The 25,816-nt window shown below is 38.0% G+C and overlaps 1 protein-coding gene across 2 annotated transcripts; it reads right to left on the reverse strand.

The window, feature by feature from the left end:
• Window positions 1-1,838: 1,838 nt before the first annotated feature.
• PRPS2 (phosphoribosyl pyrophosphate synthetase 2) lies at window positions 1,839-25,207 on the reverse strand. 2 transcript variants are annotated; one of them, XM_005516628.3, is made up of 8 exons: window positions 25,037-25,207; window positions 15,565-15,748; window positions 12,941-12,961; window positions 9,700-9,798; window positions 8,532-8,656; window positions 5,931-6,104; window positions 2,988-3,147; window positions 1,839-2,120 (listed from the first exon to the last, which is right to left on the reverse strand). In XM_005516628.3, exons 1-8 carry the CDS (start codon window positions 25,156-25,158, stop codon window positions 2,028-2,030), a joined length of 978 nt encoding a protein of 325 aa, XP_005516685.1. In that variant the 5' UTR covers window positions 25,159-25,207; the 3' UTR covers window positions 1,839-2,027. The 2 variants fall into 2 exon arrangements, with proteins under 2 accessions (XP_005516685.1, XP_005516688.1); XM_005516631.3 differs by lacking the exon at window positions 12,941-12,961.
• Window positions 25,208-25,816: the final 609 nt, after the last annotated feature.

The following is a 25,816-nucleotide window of genomic DNA, read 5'->3' on the forward strand; positions in this document are numbered from 1 at the left end:
GCTGTTGGAAGTCACCCGTAACTCCTCATAAGCATTTTGGGTGCACAAAATGAAGCTCATAGAGTAAGATTAGTTCTGCAATTTCCCTTCTGCTCTTTCCCCATCTCATCCTGTTAAATGCAGTTGAGCAGGATTGCTTCCAACAATCTGATGCATAAAGGAACTGAATTGATACAGTGCATGAAATGTATTGTATGGCTTTTGTGTAGTATTCAGGTGTAAACTTGGTATAATTATGTGGCCCCAGAATAGGGGTCTACTGACCTAATTGCAAAAAAATGAGATTATGTGATATTACAGTTAAGACATTTCTTTACCAAATGAAACAATATTATAAATTCATTTCCACTGTTATAGTTATGAAAATTCAGCTCTAATGAGGAACTTCTCTGAGAATAAGCAGCTGAACTGAATTCTCATCACAAGAGTTTATATACTCTGTTACTGTATTCATCACTGGAAGCAGTACAAGTGAAATTCTGCTTTACTTATTTTCATGCAGAAAAAGAAAGAATTTCACAGAAGCAATAGAAAATTACTGGGAAAAAAAATGAAGACCAAGTAGATTTATTCTCAGAGAAACAAAAAAAAACCCAAAAAAAACTTTCTAAAAACTATCTTAACTGGAATGGAAAAATTCCGTTAATAACACATCATTGTATTATTATAAATATATCCCCAAACAAGCAACTTTGGAAGAAATAAGGCTATTTTTTATGTAACACTATAGCAAGGAAACATCTCTCAAGTATGGCAATGCTTTTGTAAGCAGTTTCAGGTAGGAAACTTGAGTTCCTGTGACCTAGGTGCAAGGATAGTATTTTAATACACATTACTCTTTTGATAGAAAGACTGAAAACAATTCATAATAGGATTCAAAGACCTAATTACAATTTTGAGTACCAAACCCCCCATCCAAATCCATTACTGACTACATTACCCATATTTAACCATAAGTTGGCCTAACATGCAACAGGAAAAATTGTTTTCATAATGATTTTAATTTTCTAATGTTAAAGCATTCAAGATTAGTTGCTGTACCCTAGTTCACTCACTGCACAGACAAGTACTGTGGTATTTTCTAACAGGAATTTGAAGAACTGTGCACATTTACTGTGCAGTTTGAAAAACCATGTATTTTCAGATACTTCTCAACCATGGTACTTCTCAACCACAGACCACTCTGTGTGTGTTTAATATTGTTTGGACTTGGCACAATAAACTTTTACAGGAAAGCTTTTACAAAATTCTTCCTATCATCACAAGCAGGAAATGTCAAAAAACACAGAAAAAAAATCAAATTTTCACCAAACTGCTTATGATTAAAGCTTGGTCATCATTATTTAGATGAGTGGTATTAATAATACTGGGAATACTGAAATACCAATTTTACAACTGAAGATAGCAACTTTACAGAATAGGTGTCAAGCAAAGAATTTCATGTGATGAGAGCTTTATAAAAGAAAACAGCAAATATCTTGTGGGGAAAAAAGTGAACATTAAGTGTATCAAACAGGTCACTATGTGTATGTCAACAGTTCCTCAATATTAAAATGACCTTCACATATTGTTAGGGCTTACAAAATACTGTTCATAGTACTTAAACATGAACAAAAAAACACCAGCTGTTTGCCCAAGAGATTAACAGATAGGAGCTCAGCTCTGTAGCTTTTAACACAGAGAATGATCTTACACGTGTACATCCTGTTCAGATCTGTGAACAGTTTGCAGTTCTATACAGGAAAAAGGATCTGACGCAGCAGTGAGCCAAATGTGGGACCAGGCACACAGAAGAATTTACACAACACACAAGGCTTCCAGACTCTCAAGAGAATTCATAAGGTTTCTGTACGACTGAGATTTATTGCCCATTTACAAAGAACAAATGGTAATTACAAGACAAATATAATTAAACATAAAAGCTCTCGAATTGTACAAAGACAGTAATTTCTCATGGTTGATGTGCATCGTTAAAAATAGTGCTAGCTTAAGAGACCTTTGCAAAGATGCAGTGTAATCCCCTGCAGTTACAAGGGGACGTGACTGAACAGGTAAGACACAGATTCACCATTGTGTGTTCTTCGAATTGCCTCTGCCAGGATCATGGAAATGTCAATGAACTGAAAGAAAATTTGAGAAGAAAAATTTGATGGCATGCCAAAAGCAATAAAGTATGCAGCTTATAAACATGCAAACAAATATTCCATCTACCTTTGTAACTTTCATTTCTAGAGAGCAATATAACATTAAAGCTTAGGCATTGAACATACATAAGAGCTGCAATAATACCGAGTAAGAACTCAAAAATTGAGTAGGAAAACATTGACTAGGATCACTGAACAGTAAAATTGTTGAGTAGTTCTGACAAAGGGTATGTTGTCAAAAAGCCCCACTATTCTTGCCATCAGATGGCAGTGTCTGCTTGACATAATTACACGTTAAAGGAAGTAGATCTTTTTAAGTGCTTGCCTTGTTTAAATAAATACCTAATGTTAAGCTTTTAAAAAATCCAATAATGCATTTAAAACCTCAGTCTTTTATACTTTTCTCCACTCTGTACTGAAGAAAACTTCCAAATGGGACACATGACTTCCCAGAACAATTCCATTTGTGTTTTCCAAGAAAAAATAAACTTGTCTAAGATTTCTGTGGCCTCCTCAACAGAACAACTATTTCCTACATGCAAATATTGTATGATTAATATTGATTAAAAAAAATAGAAAAAGGAAAAAAATCCAGTCAATTTCACATTTGTCATTCTTTCACAATCAAGCATACTCAATGTGAGGCAAATACCAAATATTTTCAAGTGGTCTATTATATTACCTGAATGCCTTAAAACAGTACTTTAGCATGTTTCAGCAAAATGTTCTGCAAACAATGTATTTAAGAATATTAATTTTGTCTCAAGGCACAAATTCTAGCACCAGTGAGCTGTAAAATACAAATACTGAGTCTAAAGAAATGACATAAAAGCACCACTGTACCTGTATTTTTGGGCAATGTTTCATTTTCTCCTCTTGGGGGATTGTGTTAGTTACCACAACAGCCTCAAACGATGCATTATTAATCCGAGAGAGGGCAGGACCAGAAAAGATGCCATGAGTCAGAATGGCGTAAACTTTAGTAGCTCCAGCAGACATTAACCTGTAGAACACACAAAAACAGCATGCTGTGATGCATGTTTACATACATGGCTACAGATGAAGCTGGATGCAAATCTATAAAACACATTTTACTTATGAAGTCATGCATATAAAATAGTTACAAAATAATTCAGGTATTTTTATAAGCTGAAAAAATCTGAATTGTCTCAGAAAAATCCCCAACAAAAATTATAATTAAATTTAGAAGTTCTTATTTGCAGCAGTGATACTAATCTACAATGCTGCACTTAACAGCAGAACATAAAAATGAACTCCAGTACAAGATTTCCATCTTAACCAGGCAAAAAATTAAATAGGCTGGATGGCAGTATTCACAACTCTGTTGTGCCTCCATTATTGTCCACCTTTATTTTCATTTGCAATTCAAACAGTTCTGCTTGGAAGGAGTTTCTGACGAAGAAGAAATGTTAATGATTAAAAGCCCAGCTTACTGCAAGGCTGTGGGAAGACAAGCTGCTGATCCAAGCACACAGTGAAGTGATGCATGAGGAAAAAAAAAGTATAAATCAAAGAACTAGAACACCTTGTGAATGAGTCAAAATATCCTAATTTAGTTTCTAATGGCCTCAATGCCTCCAGATGCTCAGCTATATCCTACCTGCTTCTCTAGCCTTAGAGAGGCCCTGAGGAATGGCATTTTATCAGGTCATCACAAAGGCACAGGAAGAAGCATAAGAGAGGAAAAGAAAAAGACAAAACCACGCAAACATCATCTCATTTTGAATGACTTCAAAAAAAATTAAAGTTTTCTGGTTATTTTCAGCACTACATTTAGTACCTGCAGCCTACAAGGAGTATCCATTATAACAGGCTGAGTGTGTACCAAGTGTGTGTATTTGAGTTTGTACTTAAGTAAGTTGATCTGTTGTATCTGAAAATGTATTTCTTAATTCATCTGCTTGATATGCATCTAGGTTGCTGAGACAGAGTTCTAGGGAGTATTTTGGTGCATGAATCTTATTATACACAAAGTACATCCCACCTGGATTTTACATTAATGAAAAGCATTAGTTCATGCCAAGACCACGATAAAAGGCAGTATCACTCAAGCAAAAGTATCTCTCTTAGTAAACACTGCAGATGCATTGAAGGTGATTGACAGTTTTAGAATTTGGTCTCTAGGAATGTACTATAAATAAATACAGACTGCTTCTTTCAAAACAGGAAAGAAATAAAGGTTTTTGGCAGTAATTAACTTCCTCTATGCACAAGAATAAAAAAAATATGTTGGCCAAGCAATTTATGATTTTGATCTGCAAAGGGTACAGCCTAGAAGAATACTTTGAGGTATGATGTAGATTAGAATGAAGATAGCAAACAACTACACATTTCTGCAAAATTTCATCAAATTTCCATGAAAATTATAAGAAACACAAGACCATATGAATCCTTCTTCCTTGAGTTTTTTACATCCTTTATATATGTGTAAACAGCAAGTCTGCAACTAAAGACTGTAAACCCATGGGATTGACCTTACTTCAAACCACCAAGAACAATGTCATTGCTTTCACACCATTTCCCACCACATTCCCCTGTGGAAATTTGCATCTCATAGCTTGGACAGGTATACTTTTCACTGAATGAAAGACTGGTTGGATGGCTGGGCCCAGAAAGCAGTAGTGAATGGAGTTACATCCAGCTGGCAGCCACTCACTAGTGGGGTTCCCCCTAGGCCCAAACCCATTTGACATCTTCATTGGGGATCTGGACGAGCAGATTGAGGGCACCCTCAGTTAAGGTTGCAGGTAACACCAGGTTGGGTGAGAGTGTTGACCTGCCTGAGGGCCTGAAGGCTCTGCAGAGGGCTGTGGACAGGCTGCATCAATGGGCTGAGGCCAGCTGTATGAGGTTCAATAAGGCCAACTGCTAGGTCCTGCACTTGGGTCACAACAATCCCATGCAGCGCTACGTGCTCGGGGAAGAGAGGCTAAAAAGCTGCCTGGTGGAAAAGGACCTGGGGGTGCTGGTTGAGAACCAGAAGAACATGAGCCAGCCCTACTACTAACCTGAAAAGAACCAGCATAAAGGCACCTGGAAAAACATAAATAATCCTTTCTACTTAGCACTGCTAGAGCCTTAGTTAGGATAGCAGGTCTACAGTCACAAGGTCCACTTCAAGAACTAGAACAGCTGGAAGGAATCCAGAGGGCATCACAATTGAACAGAAGTCTACAAACCTTGTGGAAAGACTGAACAAACTCAAGTTACTCCAGTCTAGAGGGAAAAGAGAATTCTTCAACAAACTTTCAGACAGAAGACAGGATATCTTATGCTCACCTCCGCAAATGAAAAGGTCAAGTAGTTTTATACTCAAGATGTACAGTGAAGATAAATATCATATTTGCATTGGACACTATGGCAAAAATACTTTACAGTGTTAAATCCAGTAAAGCTTTGTGAAAGATTGCCTAAGGAGAGTGGAAAGTCTCCATGATGAGATTCAAGGGGGAAATGATTTTTGAGCTGTTGTTTCTGCCTTGGAACTGTAAAGTGCACTAGATGGTCCAAGTCCTTTTCAAGTTATACGACATATTGTTTATTCTGTGTTCTTCCTAGGGACAGATCATATATTTCTGTAAATATTTTCTCAATTTCATGTTCTAAAGAAGGACACAGCTGAATCACAGAACATGACTACCAACTCAAGGGTCAGACTTCATGCTATGGAGGTCAGGTTGGGTTATGGGCTTTGAGGACAGCTGCATTCATCAGCTGTGCAGTGAGTGAGAACACTACAGTGAGACAGATCATAATAATACTTACTTGTCTGCTGCATGACATATGGTGCCACATGTGTCAGCCATATCATCAACAAGAATTGCTACTCTGTCTTTCACATCACCAACCAAGACCATTCTGTCCACTTCATTTGCCTTCTTTCTTTCCTTATGAATTAGAGCAAATTCCACATTCAGTCTGTCAGCAATTGAAGTAACCCTAAGTTACAGGAAGAAATACACCACATTTAGAGAACCATTTTAAGAGAGAAAACAGTCATACAGATATATTTGTCACAAAACAGCTTTGTTTTCTGGCTTTCAAATTACCACAACAAAAACTTTTGCAAGGAATACCCCAAAAATTAATTTTTTAAATTGAGTTGACTTTAGTTTTCTGTCATTAAGTGCCTGGCTTTGACAACATTTCAGCTATTCACATGCTTTTATTAAGCTGCTGCAATACTAGTCACACTAGGTAATTTAAAGCAGGGGGAAGTAAATTCTAAGCCTACGGGAATGTGCACTTTAACATTTTAACTGAAAAATACCATTGCAGGACTTGAAACCAAGCCAAAGAGGAAGAAACAAACAGGTTAATAGTGATTAATAATTCTTTTCACAGTACTTGACTAGTAATCAAGTAGCTTATTTCATTAATAATTCCCTTAGCATACATCTGCTTGACAAAGATCTTTTAAAACTCTTCAGGGTGACCTCTGGTGGCCAAACAAACTTGCAATAATAAACTTCACTTGTTACAGACCTCTGATTGCCTTTCTCCAGTTTGTTTAAAATAATAGAGCTCTTAGGAATAAAGAGACAGGAATAAAAAATTCCACGTTTTTTCTAAATGTTGATGCAACCTTGTAGCCTGCCTTTTTAGACAGTCTAGAATGCTGTTCACAAGGTTATTAACATGCATGGTTAATAGAGAATACAGTTTTGTTTATCACTTAAATATGGAAGTTGTAGTTACTGTATTTCAACAAATGGATGATAAACAAAAAATCCAAAAATTTTGGCGTTTTTTCATGAATAGTGTAATTTCATAGCATATCTCAATACCTCAGAGGCATTAAGATATCAATAGAATTTCCATGCCTTATATCAGCTGCAATATCTAATAAGCTGGAGAAAAACCAAGCAAGTTAAGAAGCAAGGTAAGAAGCAAAAGAAAATTCAAGTATTTTAAATAAGTGCAAGGAAATGGATTTATTTTAAATTAACACTTACAGATATAAATTTTACAATAATTCATGTTCAATTTTCACATTCTATTAAATTTTTATTCAGTTTTATTTTGAAGTTCTACATATTTTAAATGGAAAGGTCAAACAATTTTCATTTTATTACTGGAGGTGAAGGAGGATCTATGAATTTATTGAAAGCAGCATCTACCCTTATTTCACCAGAAACTGGTTAGTTGCATTACAACAGAAAGATACTAAAGATAGACTGTACTATCTATATTAAATACAATGAGAGTGGTCTTCGAAAAATAAACTTCTATGATTAATTTGATAATGCAAAAATATTTGGTAGGGGAAAAAATGCTGTCTTCTGACTTGAATTCTAAGCAAAGACTGTATTTTGTTTAAAAAACAAAACCAACATAAAAATCAAATGCAAAAATAACACTATCCTGATAGGAACAAATGAAGAAATTTAACTAAGTGATCCTTTAGAATGCTATGTTCTTCACATCCTTAACTTCATTAATCTAAAAAGAAACAACTAGAAGTTCTTCTACTCAGTCTTATTTCCCTAAAAAACATTACAACTTCAATGCTCACAACAGACCCAAAGACTTAAATTAAAATCAAGTTATGACAGTCTGACACTTTTCCCCATACTACATTTCACAGACTTAAATTGCTATGGGTGTACAGGAGTCTCACTTCATTTGTCTTTGTTCTCTCTGCAGTAGCAGCATGAGCAATGAAACCTGAGAATAAGCATTTTGCCTCAACAGCATGCTTTATGACCTCACCAGCCAGCCTGCTTCTGAGCTCTGGCATTGGTTTATGCTCAATCAATACCAAATAAAACAGAGTTTGCTAAATGAGTAACACATGCTGTGAATGAAGAAAGCCTGCAATGAACTAAGTTTACTGTTTTTACCCTTCACCACTCTAACTTTCATTCCCTTTTTCTAACATTTATAGCACAAAACTTGGGGTCAAGCAGGTTTACATCTGGAATGCAATAATGTAAAGAAAAAAGAAATATGAGTCAAGCAAGCTCTTACCTAAATGCCAGCAGGTACAGTGGGAATAGGCCATATGCTTTGACAGAGAAGGGAAGCTTAGGCAATTCCAGAGCGAAGCAGGAAGAGGTGCAGCAACTTGACTAAAGAAGCAAGCAGCAGGAAAAATCTCTTCCCTCTGGTGGAGGGATTCAGCTAATGAGGCCATATCCAGGGAGAGAGAAAAATATCTTCTTTAGAGTATAGAAAGCTCCTGAATGTTTTCAAGCATGAAAAACATTGGAAGAACTAGTTGTTCTGTTTATACAAAGCAGTTGGATTCATCAGTGATGTACCCTATACCTTGCACAATTCACAGAGGAATACAGAAGACTAGACAAACTAGATCATTACCCACTACCTATATGGAAATCTAATTGTTTTAGGCTTGTATAGTACCTTTTTGCACCACCTGCATCAGGTGAGACTATGATACAGTTTCTCCACTCGGGAATGTTCTCTTTAATCCACTGCAGGACTGCAGGTTCTGCATACAGGTTATCTACTGGAATGTCAAAGAAACCCTAGTCCAAAAGAGAAAGAGTTTCATGAATATGTGTTTTATCTTACCTGGAACAGAGACAAAGGGAAAGAATCAAGCCTTTACCTTTCATGAACGGTAGAACTTCATTAGTATTTTACACTGATTTAATCCTGCTTTTGATGCTACTGTCAAATACTGCTGAAGTCAAATAAATATTAAGGTCTCTAAAAATATCACCCAAGAGTAGTGAAAAAGAATGTTCTCAATTGATATAAAAATCATAAAATATGATCACCTTCAGGCACTCAAGTAAATTTGTGCTAGTGAAAAGCTCTCAAAAAAATCTAGTGAATAATACTCAACTTCTATAAATTACAACTGCTTGACACTAACAGCAGTATTTCAACATGGGTAAGACTCAAACTAAAATGGAATATTTGTACAAGTTGTAAAAACAAGAAATCTGGTTTAGACCTTTTTATTTATGTGACAGCTATCGGGCATAATAAGAAACTCTGATTAAATGGAATGCCAGCACTGAAAGATATGGTGTTTTCTATAAAAAATAAGTTCTCCTAAAACAAGGTACACATGAGAATGACAAATTACATCTGCTGTGTGTCTGAGGCAAAGGTTTTGTGATTTGCTGGATTCAGCAGTAAGCCAGGTAGGGGTTGCCAGGCCCCATTTCCATTTCTTTTAAGAAAATATTATACCCTTGGCAGTAACAACAAAACTCTACCTAGGGCAACATTATAATCTCTGACAAGGCTAAGATTAAGAGAACTTGCCCCAAGCCAGTATATTTTATGTTCTGTAAGCCCTTACATTAGACTTGGAAAATCCTACCAAAGACTTTAAAGCACAAATATTTGAAATGACTACAAAATCACCCCATAAAATCAAGACTGGTCTCTATCTAAAAGAGAATTTAATTGGAAACAGGTAGCACTTTCCCTGAACCCTCACAAGTTCTGTACATAGCCTCTCAAAATAATGACCAAAGCCCCAGAGAATTATGATTAGCTTGTCACATTAATTCAGTAGAGCTTCTAGGCACAAGAGGTAAGAACCAAGAGTTACCTGGATCTGAGAAGCATGCAGGTCCATGGTGATGATGTGGTCAGCCCCTGCAACTGACAGCATGTTGGCAACAAGTTTTGCAGAGATTGGTGCACGGCTCTGAAGAATAAAGCACAATTCTTTACATTTAAAAAATATTTTGACTAGATGAAAGCAATCAGAAGATTAGTTAATTTTCCTGTTTTTTTCCTTTACAGTATTTGGAATCTAGGTATGAAAAGCTTCAGAACTTTAGCCAAACCAGCTTATCAATCTTGCTACTAGGGTTCTGAAACTTAGTAAAGCAATTAGGAATATCTAAATCAGTTTGAACAGTCTGCATAATAATGCTTTGTATTAAAGAGATAAAATTTGAAATATAGTCTTCTAATACTTCTACTTAAAAGTTTCAGCTAACTTTTTCATAGCAGAAAGACAATCTTAATTTCTCTAAGCCTCTACTCTACATAAACACTCAATTCTATCTTGTTCTAAGAAGCATTGCAAAACCCAAAGACTGAAAGCAAAATGAACCAAACTTTTGAGAACACTGCTTTAAAACAATGTTAGTATCAAGCATTTCTCCGTAACACTGTAAAGCTTGTAGCAGATCCTTGTTGGCAGAGGTCTTTTATCCTATTTTTTTTCTTTTTAAATTTATGATTAATTCCTGGATGCAATCAGAACTCCCAAAAGGGGCAGGGGAGGATGAATAAATCCTAAGCAGAAAGAATTAAAGAAGAAATGTCTTATTAGCAAAGTTAATGCCAATGTCAAGAGATTTTTAAAAGCATCAAGGACATTAAAGAAACAAACAAGCACAAAAAGGAAACTATGACTGGAGGATACCTCACTCTTTTTTTAGTTACTCCAAAGTTCTTTAATTTTTTAAAGCTCTGTAAAAACCTATGTTTCCCTAGACAGTTTTCTCTACACTAAACAAAAACTCTAAACAAGCACTAAACAAAACCTCCTGCTTTCTTTTGCTGATCTGTAAATAAGGCTGGCTATAGCATTAGCATGAAGGCAGAACTTCAAGTCAGAGTTTCCAAGTCAATATCAGACTGTTTTCTGCTGGCACAGTGTTCTCTCCTGATACATCTCTTTATTAAAGAGCCTCATTTCACCTCCCAGGAACTTCCTCTCTTTCCAGCCCATACACACAATTACAGAGTACCTCTGCTTTCCTTCCATTGATACCCAAGGGCATAAGTGATGAGGAGTTGAATCACTGGCAATTTAGCCAGGATGCTGTTTGATTTGTGTCCTATCAAGAAGCCAATATTTTCATCACAACTGTTCCTAGTTTAGGTGGACACTGGGAATTTCTCTGTTTTTAACCTGCAGATTGACAACGTACTTCCAGAACAGAAACTGAGTTTCGTTTTATGGCCAGATCAAGTTTATCACCATCATTACTTAAACTCTTCCTTTTGAAAACCATCCCTTTTGGTCTTGTGTTTCACAGAACATCACCACCATTTTGTCTAAGATACACAGAAAGGAGATGCAACAGGCAGGACTCCCCTAGATCTCTGTAATTCAGATGCATATGGCTTCCAGAAGCATTTATCATCATTAGTGCTTCAGCACAGTTGATTTTTCACTTACTGAGGACAACGCTACTCTTCATTTAAAAGTTCAGTTCTGTAAGCTGTCCAAAACTTTCTGGATATTTCTATTATTAGTAGCAAATTTTTGTTCATGCTATTTGAATTCCTGATCACTTCAGCTCTATCAAACCTCTGTCAACATCTAACAAAAGAAATACTTGGTATCTACTCTTTTCATTCTAGTGTTCTCTTACCAGCTCTTTGCAGAGATTTAGTTTAATGCCTCCACTAAGCTGGACTAACAGCTAAATCTGAAATTAGAGGTTTGATAAAGGCAAATTACATTCTTTTCAGACTGTGGTTTTGGCATTTCCACTCCATTCAGCACACTGAATTTTGTCCAATTTTTTTTCATTTCTGTTCAATGTGGATACCGTTCAGTTTGTCTCATGTATCAATATGAGTATCACCATCAAAAAAAAAACCAAATAAAATACTCTCCTGCATCCCACACTAATGCATACATTACCAGCTGGTACTTCTTTCAGCTGCTGGCCTTGCAGGCTGCCTTCCCAGAAGGAAGAACTTGAAGTTTTACCACTAGGTAACTTGTTTTAGCAGATATCCACACATCACAGATTGCCTACATGTTGGGGGGCAGAGGGTCTTGGAAGTAAAGATAGTCAGACACCAGTACCTGTTTCTTAAGAATGGGCTAATAGGAGATTAGGACAAAAGAGGCTTGCAGCTGAAGGTTTCCTTCACACAAAATTGTGCATTAAAAGAAAACCCACATGACACATTTAAGATTTGCTTCCTTGCATAAAAATTAAGTTTTGTGCTACAGTATGATGCAAATTGAAGACTATTTTAAAACCAAAGAAAATATATTCATGGGAACCTCAGATAACCTGGCCTCATTATTCAGAAATCTGGATGACAAAGGTGGATGAGAACTCATGATTTTCCTTATAATGTAGTTTGTAACGTTTGCTTCTGATGAGAGAGGTAAGAACACAGATTCACAGCATTCATAGTTCAATTCTTTGATGTAATTTTAGATTATTTTCAGAGCTGTTAGTGTGAAATGCAGCATTAGATTATGTACATGTAAATTGTTAAAAAATCACTTGAATTACTAGTGGCAGGGGGAATCCACAAAGCTAATACAAACAACCTCACAAGAGTAACTGTGCAAAGGACACATAGCTGAAAGTAAAAGTTCTCCATCAAGATCAAAGCTCTGTTGCCTTTAAGCAACTTAGTACATTGTCTTGCTCAATATTCATCACATGCACACTGAACAGAAAAAAAAAAAAGGAAATCAAAGAAAGCCCAAAGATTTATAACTGGAACTTTCACTTCCAAGAAAGCCAGTTGTGAAGTGTATGGATACTGAATGTTCACTAATGCATTACTCAAATTTGTAATTTCAAAAATGAGATATGCTTTGAAGCCTCAGAAATTGACAGCCATTATCTTGAATGTCCAAATAATTTTTTAACTAGAATCTAGGGGTTTTCTTGTAGCAAATTATTTCACAGAATTACTGTCATGGCCTAGGTGAAACACAACTGAAATCAAGAAGTGAAACTGGAAATGTTCCTAGTTATACATAATGTAACCCAGTAAGTTTCACCCTTTAAGGCCATATTAATGGAAATGCGTAGTGTTAGATTAAAAAAAAAAAAAAAAAAAAAGATACCTACCCAACGCTCCACGGACCCCTTCTACAAATCAAAAAAACAAAGTTACATGAGCTGTAGAACACCAAACTCACCTGTCACTGTACTTCTAACTTATCCCAAAGGCATCTCTGCAGCATCCTACATAAAATGTGTCCTGCCCACAGCTTGGAAGGTTAGCATAATTAGAGGATGCATAAGTGCAGTTATAGTCAAAGCACAGAAACATATAAGCTATTTTTAAGTTTAGCTAGCTTGTGCATCAGAAATATTCTTGTTAAGGGCAGCACTTGACTGAATCTAAATTAACTTACTGACTTTATCATTCTTGTAAGCCTTTTTTTTGTAAATCTGTTTCTCATTTAAAGATTGTCCAGGCTTAGTGCCAAAATTTTCAGAGTAGATTAGATTGCTCAGACTAAGATTTTTACTGCAAGGCCCTTTCCTTCCATAAATAAAGGAAGAACACTTTAATTGTTTTCAGGAATCATAACTGCATCAGAGGTATGACAAATACATGGTTATTTTAAGTATCAAGGACTCCGTCTACTTAGTTTGTAATTAACTGAAATCAGTAACTTAAATTCAAACCAGAAAACAAAATCCATCTACCGAGTATTATACTGCTTCAGTTCATAGTCAAGCATACTACAGCAACATCTTTCAGCACAGAAGACAATCTGTGTACAATCATAGGAAGAAAATGGCTGGCACTTTACTGGCACTTCAGGCATCACACAAAGCTTGTGCACTCATGATGGGTCAAAGACCGAATGATCTGATGCAAGCAGGAGGGAAGATGTCCCTGTCAATAAGCTGCCCAATGTTGACAGCTGTATTATAGCTTATTTTGCAACATGGAGGTCAACTACCAAGGTTAATTTCCAAAGACAGCAAACATTTTCTCAGTTGTGAAACTGAGCAGGAAAAAAGCCCCACACACAACAGCAACAAAAAATTTTTGCCTGCAATTGTGGAACTCAGTGACACAGAGAGAATAGTCTGGAAAAAAAATCTCAAGGTCTCTATTAGTCAAAATTGCTTTCCTACACTATTAATTTTCATATGGAAGTTCTGAAATACAAAATGCTCCTGGATGGCATGCGCTGTGCCACCACACTAGGGGTTAAAACGTCTCTGGAAGTCTGCCACAGGGAATTTGGGTACCCTTGACAAGACAATTTAGATGCATGGAAACTTTGGAATATACTCATCCTTTTCCCACACCAAGAACTTCAGGGATGGTAGAGCACAACTTCTCAATATGAAGTGGGAAATCAAAACATAGTGGATGCTTTCCCCTCTTTTCAATAAAATCCTTATTGATTCCCTTTCAAGGTCTTTTGATAAAAAGTATGTCACCCCTTCTGATCAAGGGAAAGCATCATCCACTACAAAACAGCAAAAATGAAGTACCAAGTGATGCAGGCAAAGAAAAGGGTCTTACTTTTTAATTCCCGAATTTCATTTTTGGAAGTATAAGTACACCTTCACAGTAGTACGGTATTACAGAGCCTGCACTTAAAGAATTAATATACCAAAAAATGAGGTTTTTTAGTTTTGTTCTTGGATATCACAGGCTATTACATATTTTGAAATGAGTGCTATTATTTTTAGCTTCTCCATTACTTCATTCCTGCTATGCTTTTTATCTAAAAGAATATAAAGACCAACAAAAGGATTGCAGAGTGGCTTGTCTGATGCCCAAAGTGAAAGAGAGGGGGCAGTCCATTTACAGGAAGTAAAGGACAGACAATTTTTTAAAAATACAACCACTGCAATCCAATCCTTAAAGCCAAATTCACATTTCTTACTACTACTTTTTGAATGAGCTTAGGTAAAAGTACCATTCATATAACCTATCAAAGGTTTGGTTTTTTTTTTAGTATATATAATAGAGATAGAAAATCTAGTGCTCTATTTTTTTGAAATCAGTCTCACTTCCCACAGAGGGCTTGTTACTGTGCTACAAACTTGGCTGAACTGATATATTCATCAGTTATGACAAATCAAATTCAGGAAAAGGGCAATAAAATCAGCAGAGCATTTATGGGATTTCCATACAATTTCTTGTCTTCATAAATGAAAATAATTATTACAGATATAAAAAAAATGTTTTAATATGTTTGGCAGCAGAAAACAATGTTTTTATTAATTTCTACTATGTATTGTAGATTTTATCAGTTCCTTCCATTATGCTCTGTTTAACCATATAGGATAAAACCTACCTATATAATAGTTACAGCATTTTGAATTTAGTATTTAATTCCATGCAATTAAAATGCTTTAAAAGGTGTACTCTCTATATTGATCGGGATTTAAAAACAAAAAAAACTTTGAAAAAGCAGGATAAACAATCCTATAAAATGTGGTTTGCTAGCAAAGTACTCTGCAATAGACTACCCACAAAGTATACCTACTTTTGCAAACTGAAGGCATGTCAGTTATCAAAACACAAGCAAAAAAATAATTTATTGTTTCACTTCATTCACTTGTGGACAAAATAATTAACCATTTTACCAAGAGAAAAGGTGGGGGGGAAATAAAATCTTTTGAATCACTTAAATGTTTATGAAATTTATTAATCTCCAAAAATTTCAAGTGAGCAAGCTGAACAGAAGCCTTCCAAAATGACAATTCTTACCTACCTTGTCCTTCTTATCTTGCCTGGCATATGGAAAACATGGAATTACAGCAGTCACTCTGGAGGATGATGCAATCTTGCAAGCATTGATCATGATGAGTAGTTCCATTAAGTTGTCATTTATTTCTCCACAGCCACTCTGGATAATATACACATCTTCCCCTCTCACACTTTCACCAATCTCTACACTGAAAGAGCAGGAGATGATAATTTCAACACTTAAATTACTGGAAAAGCATGACTAAAAAAATCCAGTTGTGTTTTAACAAACTACCACAGGTTTTCAGTAAACTTCCCATTTAGAGTAGGATTATTTTTACAGTGATTTCAATAACAGCCTCCTTGACACAAACTCTATTTCAATATTTGCCAGTATGGTCTTCATCAGGTCAGCACCAGCCCAGCTATCAAATCTACACCATGAGGTTTAAGTTAAGTGTTTTTAAATGAAAAAAAGTTGTACAGAAAAGCTAAGAAAGCTGCTAATCAACAGCTTACCAGGGCTCAACTCTCATGTTGTATCAGTTAGATTTGCTCTGACAAAAAACTCTTTTGTTCTTTATGTGAATATCTAAGTTTTTTTTTTCTCCCACAGATTTCAAGACAAATTCTGGGATCAATCACTGCTCACACCACAGGATTAAAAAATTAAATTGAGTTTAAAAACAAACAGGAAAAATAAAACTGTTAAATGTGTATTTTTTCTCAATTCTAGATCCAAGCAAAAGGTATCTACTGCTGAACCACATTAACTTTTCAAACTTGTTACTCCAAAACTTATATATAACAGAAAAACTTTGATTTTTCCCTAAATCCATGTACAACGTACACAAAACATGCAGACTTCCTAAATAATTAAGTGATTAGACCTTGCAAATCCATGCTCTACTATATTAATCTCAGTTATCAAATGATAGAATATATTGAACCCTTATTTAAAAGGTTGTATCTTTACCCAAGACACAACTAAGCAGAAGTTTCTGACTGGAAATCATCCAAATGGCCCAGATGTGGGTAGAATAATTTCTCTAATGGGTTCTTCAATGCTGAGGCTTGCTCTAGTCAAACACAGGCCTAAGAAGTTTTGTTTATCAGGTCTCAGGGTGCTGTGTAAGACCCATGAGCTTTCCATAGAAAGGAATTTACTGCTTTTAAACATCTTAATGATAAGCACACATTTGATTTATCACCACCAAGATAGTTGAGTACATGCTCTCAGCTCCCTTACTTGAGTTTTCTGCAGTACCTAACAAGCTATATAAAGATCTTGTCTTTTCTCCTTAACTGAATACTTTTTTTTTTTTTTTGCCTAAGAATGCTACTAGCAGGATTTCTTAAGGTCAAAAGAAAGCAAATCATCAAACATCAGGTGTCTGGAAGGACAGAGGTGGTCAGGGACAGCATCATCTGCAGATACACCAGGAAACCTTTTGGAGGCTTTCATCAATCCACAAAAACACAATTTTTTTAGTCACAAAATTGTTACTTCCCTCTCTAAGTTTTTATGAGGCCATTCAGAGAATACTGTTTTGATCCAAGTATTTTCTTAGTCTGTTTCCCTTTTTGGAGCTGGAAAAGTTTTGGTCAACAAAACATTTTTTCAGTAAGATACTAAGTGTGATAAATGATTGGAAAAACTAGCCAGGCTTAAGTAGGAGCCTTCCTGAACACAAATCCAGCTCCAGGTGAAGAATCTACTCACTGGCTTATAAATGTGGTCTCAATCATTATTATAAGCTTTGTGGTTATCGTGAGGGCTTAAAAAAATTCTAATTGCACCCTGACTCAGCAATTACACAGACCTACTTTACAATGAGTGTTGTTCAAACCACACCTTTAGAATAAGCCCAAAGAAAAATTAGTTTATTACTTAGGAAAAAAAGGAACAGATAATTTAACAGTCTGGCATCACACACTAGGAAAAAAACTGGCTGAGTGACAAAAGTATATAATTTTTATGTTCACTATATACTAAAAGAATACTTGGAGTTGCTTTACTCTTTTAAAAAACTGTCACTTCTATGCACATCACTAAAAAATAACAGTTTTCAGAAGATCAAGGAATACACTTTCAGATAAATATAGGTCTGGTTAATACCGTGGACTGAAGTGATAATTTTTCCATTATCATTAATTGTATTTTTTTCTTATGATCTTGGGCTACCAATAAATGCCATCTTGTAAACAACTTAGAAATGTTACTTCTTCCTCTCAGTACATTTGAAAAAGAAGGGTAGCTATGTTTTTAAGGCTAGAATGACATACTTGTCACACAGAAATGTCACATTTCCCAGTCAACTCAAGAGAGCTGTGCAACAGATCAGTCTCTCTTATTATCTACCTTCTCAAAGATTGGTATTGAGAGGTATTGTGTAGACTCAACCAACAGATACACACAGAGCCACCTATTTCACCTTCCCCAAGCCTGAGAGTAAAAGATAACCAGTCCTTGTGTTGCAAGTGCTCCATCAGATACAGCCTGTAATAACCACACTGGTGAAGGTTTGGGTGGTGTTTTTTTTTTACTGGAGGAAGAGTGGGGAATTAGCAGTTTGGGTTTGTTTTGGTTTGTTTTTTTTTTTTTGTCCCTATCCCTTTCCTTTTTTTTTTTAAATATTCAGGCAACCAATAAAAGACAAACTATAGAATCAGGTATTTGAATATTGTATTCCAGTATCTATTAGACGACACTAAGCTAACTGCAGTCAAACTCTGTGACAGTTATCTTACTAACATTTCTACTAATTTTTTCATCTATATAATGACCTCATTAGCTGTCTTTGAGGTTATTTAAACAATTTCACATAGTCAGGACACAGAGGAAGGACAAAAGAACAAGCTCTTGCCTCAAGATTACAAGCTCTGTTTGTTTTATGCAATTTAATCAAATTCAGCTATTTGGTAACAGTTTAAATAAATTTCTGTTCAAGAAGAGTCAACAGAACCTGTACATTGAAAGCCCTGACACCACACAATTGTGTTTAAAAGGGAAATTTACAAAAATCGATAGCCTACAAAAGTAATTAACTTGGAGCCAGTTGCTTGGCATCCAGAAGCAAAAGGCTCTAGCTGGGAAAGATCCACGTAAGACAGGACATGATGAATACCAAGTTTAAGCACTGGTATCTGCCTGCAACTTGCAAAGGCTGGTTTGAAAGCTTAATTGAATAAATAGAAACTTGGGCAGACTAATAATCATGAATTAAGGATACAGCATAAAACCCACTTAGGTTACAAACATATTTCAACAGCTGAAGCATCCATTAAGCAAAAACCAGAATCAGGAGTAATACAAGACTGAGATCCTTTTGAGCTAGACTTATAGTGCAGTCCCAACTGAACTTAGTGATGGGAATTACAAATTTGTAATTTGTAGCCAAAAACCATTCTAGCCAAAAACCAAACACCTGTGGGGAAACTGGAGATTAAGTATGTAAAGCCAGACTACAAAGAAAAATAATGTAAATACGTAACTAGGATGTTCAAATCATACACTTACAAGAGTTCTATGTTTGTTTTTTAAATAATTACAGCAGATTAAGTTTCTAGCCATGGTTACAAAAAGTAAGATTTCTCAAGCAAATCTGATGCTAGTAAAGTAGATATGTACTTCAGGCCCTTCCAGCACCCAGGGAAGAGGCCAAAAATGAAGGTCTAGAGTCCCCATACAGTGTGCAAATGAATCGATATCTCGAAAGTGATCAAACAAATCCACATGCTGAGTTTGCATGAAACCCAGCCAATGGCAAGCCCTGAGCAGCAGGGTGTGTTTGACCTCTTACCTTTGGGAACACATTTCCCAGAGTAAAGTCTTGCAAAGCAAGAGCTTCCACTTACCAGGCAAATATTTCAACTGACGTGATGTTGCATAACAAAGTGGGTACCAGCAAAGCCCAAAACAACAAAGATACAATAAAAACACCAGAGTTGGTTTTAAGTCTATAGGGATCCTGTATCTCCTGGCACCCATGGTGTCCCCTCAACTCTGGGCTCTTCCACTTGGATTAACAGTTCCAAGACAAACCCCCTGCTGTATCTCCATTAACAACTGCCCCGTTCTAATGCAGAGCACTGGTATGGTAACACCAGAAGATAGGAAATATCTTGTTACCCTCTACTGTGGTACACAGCCTGCCACTGCAAGAGGAAAACACATTTTCTTGAGCAAGTTCTGGGTTTAACAACATGCAGTCCAAAAACTACCCTCAAAAATTTGGAAACAAATGTGCAACAAGCCTGAACATGTACAAAAACTCTTCAAAGGCTGAGTACCAAACTATGCACATAAGGACACCTAGGATTATTAGCCACCATTATTCACACATATTGGGGCTTTATTTTTGTTTGGCTTTCTTTTTTGGGGTGAGAGGGAGGTGACATAGGTGGTGGTGTGGTTTTTTTGGTTTTGTTTGAGTTCTTTGAGGCAGGGGGTATTTTTTTAATTTCAAGTATTTAGTATCTGTACAAAGATAAAAATGCACAGTATATGGCAAGGTCAAAAAAGTGGAAGTCTCAAACCGAAAGCTTTAAAGGATTTGGGGCCTTTCCCAATTCAGACACGAACAATGCAATAAATGGCCATATTTATTGAATCTTCAATTCCCTATACAAACACACTGCTGTGGTTTTAACACATACAGTGTGCAGTCCAGAAACAATTTTTACCTTCTTCAACCAAGCTGGTAAAATCTGTTTCTCCAGCCTCCCCTTGCTCATGACAGTGCAAGCAAACTGGGAGAGAGGGAAACAGCTGCCCCCACTGAGAGAGGCAGACCACAACCTTCCTGGTCTGGGAATTACTTGCTCAGCAGCTGGGCAGTATGAAGAAACACTTCACCTCCCAGCATGTCCCTAATCCCTACTGTCTTCAGCTGTTCTAACACCAGTGTCTGTGACCTGAGCTTGCTCATTCCATGATTAGGGATCTGCAAACACCATCTATGCAGTGAGGGTGATAAAGCTCATGACTCCACACCAGCTGAACCCAAAGGAACCAGGTTACACGAGATGCAGTGAGGTCATGTCTCATCTGAGACAAGTGCAGTACACGGATGCTCATGGGGAGGTAAGGAGGAAGTCTTTAAGCCAGGTGACAAATTGTAAATCCCCAAGATGTAAGTTTCCAGGTTTGCTCCTGATTTTTTTTTCAGTTATTTTCTTCATGGAGCAAACTGGTTTCGTTTCCTCACTTTGCGTGAAATACAGACTCAAACCCATCCTGGAGTGAATTCTCCAAGGAAACATTAGCTACTTTTACCTAACTTCCAAGATCAAATATCAGCCCATGACATCCAGTTGAATTTACTCACAAGAAAACGGCTCTCATATTAACAGCACAGCTTTCCCCATACAGCAGACAATGTCCCTTTGTAGTCATTCCATATTTCCTTCTGTAAATGCTAAATGAAATTCACTTTAATTTGATGTTTCTGAAACAGTCCAACTTCAGCTGCTGAATAAGGCTGTGGGTAGGAAGCCTTCAAATTCACATGTCCCAGGCAGGATTTCAATTACCTTCCTCCTTGATCAAGAAGATCTGCAAGACTCACTTCAGCCAGTGAATCTGACAGCAAGAAACCAGGAACCTCAGAGGAATAGGTGGCAGCACGAACATCTTTCACCAGGAAAAATGTGTGCAAAAGAATGCCATCTATGAGTAGTTTCACCATTTTGAAAGTAACAAGTATTTCAAGGGCAGAGTTAAAATAAATAGTCTTTAGAAAAGGAAGAATATCCTATCTTGTAAGAAAATAAAATTATTTACAAAGTGATAAATTTAATCATATTTTTTCAATTGAATCACCAAAAATACCTGCACTGGGGTTTAATTGTACAGCAACTCTAATTAAATGCCACCTCAGTGTATTTGAAGACAATTTTGCAAAGAGCTTCAGAGTTTCCAATATCTGTAGGCACCTATTACATGTCAGTCAAAAAATTTCATGATGCTGAGGCTACAACAATCATCCCTGTTTAAGGACTTCCATTCCCTTCTTCCTCCAGCCTCAAAACTGCTGATGACAGTTGGTTTGTGGGGTTTGAAGAAGATAAACTGACTAAGCCCCCCACTGCAGCCCTTATCATTTTGCCAGATAAATAAGGTGGTGTCACCAAAGCTCCTACCATGATACTGTGGCTGGCACTTAACTGACACACAAGCTATGAATAAAAACAGACTTATCATCCACAACCAGAGTTTATTGAGGAGCTCTGGTGCTGCATTCAAGTAGGGTTGCTTGACTTTAGTAGCCAGCTGAAGGAAAGCATTTCTGTACAGTTTAAAGGGAAAGAGGAAAAAAATGGGGTAGCGATTAGTCTGCCAGCAATCTCCCCAACTTTCTCAGCGCAGTACATTACATTTACCAGCTACAGAACCTGAAAGAATATTGATTGCCTAAATCAGAAGGGGACTGTGATATTAACTGCTAGATACACCAGTCTCCATACAGATAAAAATGAGAAGCCTTTCCCATTTTAAATGTTCTGGAGCTGTAGACATACAGGCACTGGCTATTTAGCCACAGTACTTGTCAGTGGTGGTCCTATCCCTGGCTAAACTCAGAATCAGTTTCTCAAACCCACTTACAGCTGCTGAGAAACCTAAAGCCTGTCTGACTTGAAATATAATGCAAAATATTTAATAACCCTTCCCTCCACCCTATTCTGCAAGCCAGATTAATTACAACTCTCAAGTAAAAGGCTTCCAGCTAGGACCTTTTGCAAGGATTCAAGCCTGGGGCTGCACACAGTTATCAATTTACACATCATTTATATTTAAGAGAATGCCGCAAACAGCAAAACAGAATTTTGAACGCAAGGTAAATCTTCTCTGCAACTTGCTAACAACAGATCTGACAAAGCAAGAGTTTGACCCTCGGGCCCAGGCTTATCTGTTTGCATGGGGGATTGCTGGAGTGCCACTGGAAGGTTTCAGGTTCTTTGAGCTTTTTAACTATCAGGTTATAGTATTCTGCAATACTGCAAGTGTATTTCATAATGCCAATACACTTGTTTAAAAATTTAAAAATGGAACAAAAACAAAGAAAAAAGTACTGTGCTGGAGTCACTGTATACAGGAAGAAGACTTTTCTTGCTTGCATACACACACAAGTTAACAGTATAGACAGACTGAAAATCCCGATGCTTCAGGAAAGAACCCCCCTGCCCAAGTATCAACTTTACCTGTAGATTAATTTCATATACATTGTTGAGGAATTCCCTTAGTACAATTCCTGGGGTTTTTTAAATTAAGAACATTAGTCTAGGAAACTGGAAAGTCAACATCTTGAAGCAAGTTGCTAAGAATATTGAAAAAAATAATTGAAATATTATATTATATAGAGGATACAACTTTATTTGCTGAAGGTGAAACAGGAAATTCAGATTAGACTTTCTAAAGAAGGTAGTTGTAAAATCAAACAAAAAACAACACTTAAAGGTTTAAAATATTAAGGCATTTTAGTTCAGGGAATAAAAGAAATAAAGATAGTGTCAGCCTTGCCATGTTGCAACAGAAACAATCAGAAATAATGTTCCTAATAAATGCATTCCTCATATCTGTACCACACTACATCACTGCTTGCCTAAAAAAATAAACTGACGCTACTACATTAGCCAAACCACTGATGTACTGCAGTCACCACTACCTTCCTTTTTAATTGTGGAGAGAATATTCCATACCTGGAAAAATAGGTGCATCCTGAAGCCCAAAATTTAATTAACTTATCTTAGAAAATAAATATGCAATCTGTGGAGATAAATTTCTACCTTGGCTGAAATGTAAATCAATTTAGTTCTGCTGTTTGCTATGTTTCAAGCACAGATTAAGGTGTCTCTGGAGAACAAAGATTAGAAAAAATTAGACAAAGTTAGCAAGAAAGTCATGCAACCCAAATACACAAGTTAAGTTTTACCATGCAGAAAGGAGATCAAAGAGCAATAAAATGAGTATGGGGCTGGAAAGAATTGAGAGAAGATTTAAGCTTTCATTTAATCAGGAATGAATAGAAGAGTTAGAGTGTGCAAACATTAGACTGCATAAACACCAATGGAAGAGGGTTTATAGTAATGCCAGTGAACATAACTAGAACAAGAGCAACTGCACTGAGAATACAAAAATGTAGATAGAAGAGAAGGACAAGCTTTGTGAGAGCAATTTTAGAACACATCATGTTAATCTTTCAAAGGAAGCAATGAAAACACGCTTTTTCAGGAGATTCAGAACAAGAACAGATAAAAATAAACACACAAGAACCTCAGAGACTAGCCAGCTACTTACAGCAGGAATTTGTGTTTTAGAATCAGCTGTCAGCCTAGACTCACATACCTACAGAGATGTACTTGCAGTCTTACCAGCTCACAGGGTGAACATACCACTGCCACCTCAATTTAAAATTCTTGGTCAAAATTCAGCAAATTAAATAGGTAGGTCAGAAAGCTAAGATGATACACTCACTAATAAAGAGAAGCAATATCAATAGAAAAAGCATTGGCATGCACACTCTCGAACTCCACGTGAGCAAGCTGTCTTCATGATTTCACACAGGACTTTTTGTACTGTTACCAAAGTCACTTTCTGTGTTTGTCTGGCCAAGAACCTGGTATGACTGCACTTTTAGGAGCAAGCCAAGGCCATCACAACAACTTGTATCGCTCTCGTGCATGACCATCACTCTTGGACTAGGGACTGGAGCCCTACAGGAGCTGTAGCAGGTACACACACACACAGCTGGCTGCTAATGCAAAACAAAGAACAGTTGCAACAAATTCTGCAAATGTAATTTAACCTAGACCCTTTTCAAAAAATCTAATCCACCATCACCATTCTATTCTCATATTTGCCTGTATGCAGACCTACTTACAAAACTGCATGGTAGACTGTAGTTTATAAAACAAAAGATTTTTTTTTTTATGTTTAGGTATATAAAGCTGATCAACTTAATTATCTTAATATAAGTTAATTATCTGCAAGCGGTGGGATGCACCTGCTGTCGCAGACAGGCTGCCTGTGGAAGCTCCATTCCCACCGCACTGGAGGAAGGATGCTCTTCGCCCGGCCGGGGCCGTGCCAGCCCTCCTCCGGCCAAGGAGCTCCCTGCGGGAGCGCTGCCGAGCTGGGCCGGCACAAGCCAGCCGGGACGGCTCCGGTGCGGTGCTCGAGCTCCGCAGGCGGGAGGAACGGAGGGGGAACAACCGGGAACGACGGCCGGGCAGGACACAGCGGAGCACGCCGTGCTCCCGCGGCTGCACCTGCACCGAGCCATCCCAACGCGGGTCCCGCACCGGCTCAGCCACCCTGGCAGGACCCGCCGGGTGACCCGGGGGGACACCGCAGCAGATGATACCGGAGAGGAGCCCGCGGCCAGCCCGGGGTGACAGCGGGGCGGGAGCCGGCGGGCACGGGGGCGTGTCCGGGGAGCGCCCGTGCCGCCCGCGGGGCGTGGGAGAGGCGGCGGGGCCGGGGCACAGACGCTCACCTGGTCTCCTGGTTGCTGAACTTCTTGGTGACCACCTTGCCCAGCTCCAGCCCGAGCCGGTCCGCCACCCGCTGGGACAGGTCGTGGTGGGAGCTGCCGCTGAAGAGCACGATGTTGGGCATGGCGGGGGCGAGCTCGGGGCTGCGGCGGAGAGCGGCAGAGGAGCGCGGCGAGCGCGGAGCGGGCTCAAATAGCGGCGCTGCGGGCCCGCCCCGCCGCCAGCAGCGGGAGGGGCCGGGGCGGGGCGAGCCGGGCCACCGCGGGACACAGGTGTGGCCACCGGGGGGCTGCGGGGGGCGGCTTCCACCGCCTCCAGCTCCTGCCGCTGCTCCCCGTGGCCAGCCCGGAGCGCTGCGTGCCCCCCTCCTGTCCTGCAGCGGCGTGCGGCAGCGCCGCTCCGCAGGCCGGCACAGCTCGGAGCGTGGAGGGAGGCTCGGACGGTGGAGGATCCTCACGGTGGCTCGGCTGCCCATGGAATATGTGGTTCAGGTGACACCGGCACCTAAAAAAAGCAAGTGCCGAATACAGCTGTAGCTAGGTATATGTGGAGTTAGATAGGTTTCTAACTACTTTTACTGTCCTTAAGTAAGCCACGACCTATTCTATATAAACACTGCGCGTTTTCCATTTACCGTGGTTTTGTCCATTGTTGCTTAGAAATAGGCTCATGAGAAAAGTGCTATCTGAAAACTGACAAAGACAAAAACGTCTTAGCTTTCAGGTAGAGCTGTTTTAACTCGTATGTGTACAAATAAATAGATTGTATTGGATAAAAGACTT

Source organism: Pseudopodoces humilis, chromosome 2, assembly GCF_049639895.1.
Source record: "Pseudopodoces humilis isolate 2021_Gansu_Grassland_sample_001 chromosome 2, ASM4963989v1, whole genome shotgun sequence".
NCBI lineage: Eukaryota > Metazoa > Chordata > Aves > Passeriformes > Paridae > Pseudopodoces > Pseudopodoces humilis.

Excerpts from the sequence above, each read along its gene's own strand:
- PRPS2 (XM_005516628.3), bottom strand. The coding sequence starts at position 25,158 with ATGCCCAACATCGTGCTCTTCAGCGGCAGCTCCCACCACGACCTGTCC. Across the intron at positions 3,148-5,930 it reads ATATGTCATGCAGCAGACAA|GTTAATGTCTGCTGGAGCTA; the intron begins GTAAGTATTATT and ends TGTGTTCTACAG. Across the intron at positions 2,121-2,987 it reads AACATTGCCCAAAAATACAG|TTCATTGACATTTCCATGAT; the intron begins GTACAGTGGTGC and ends ATTTTCTTTCAG.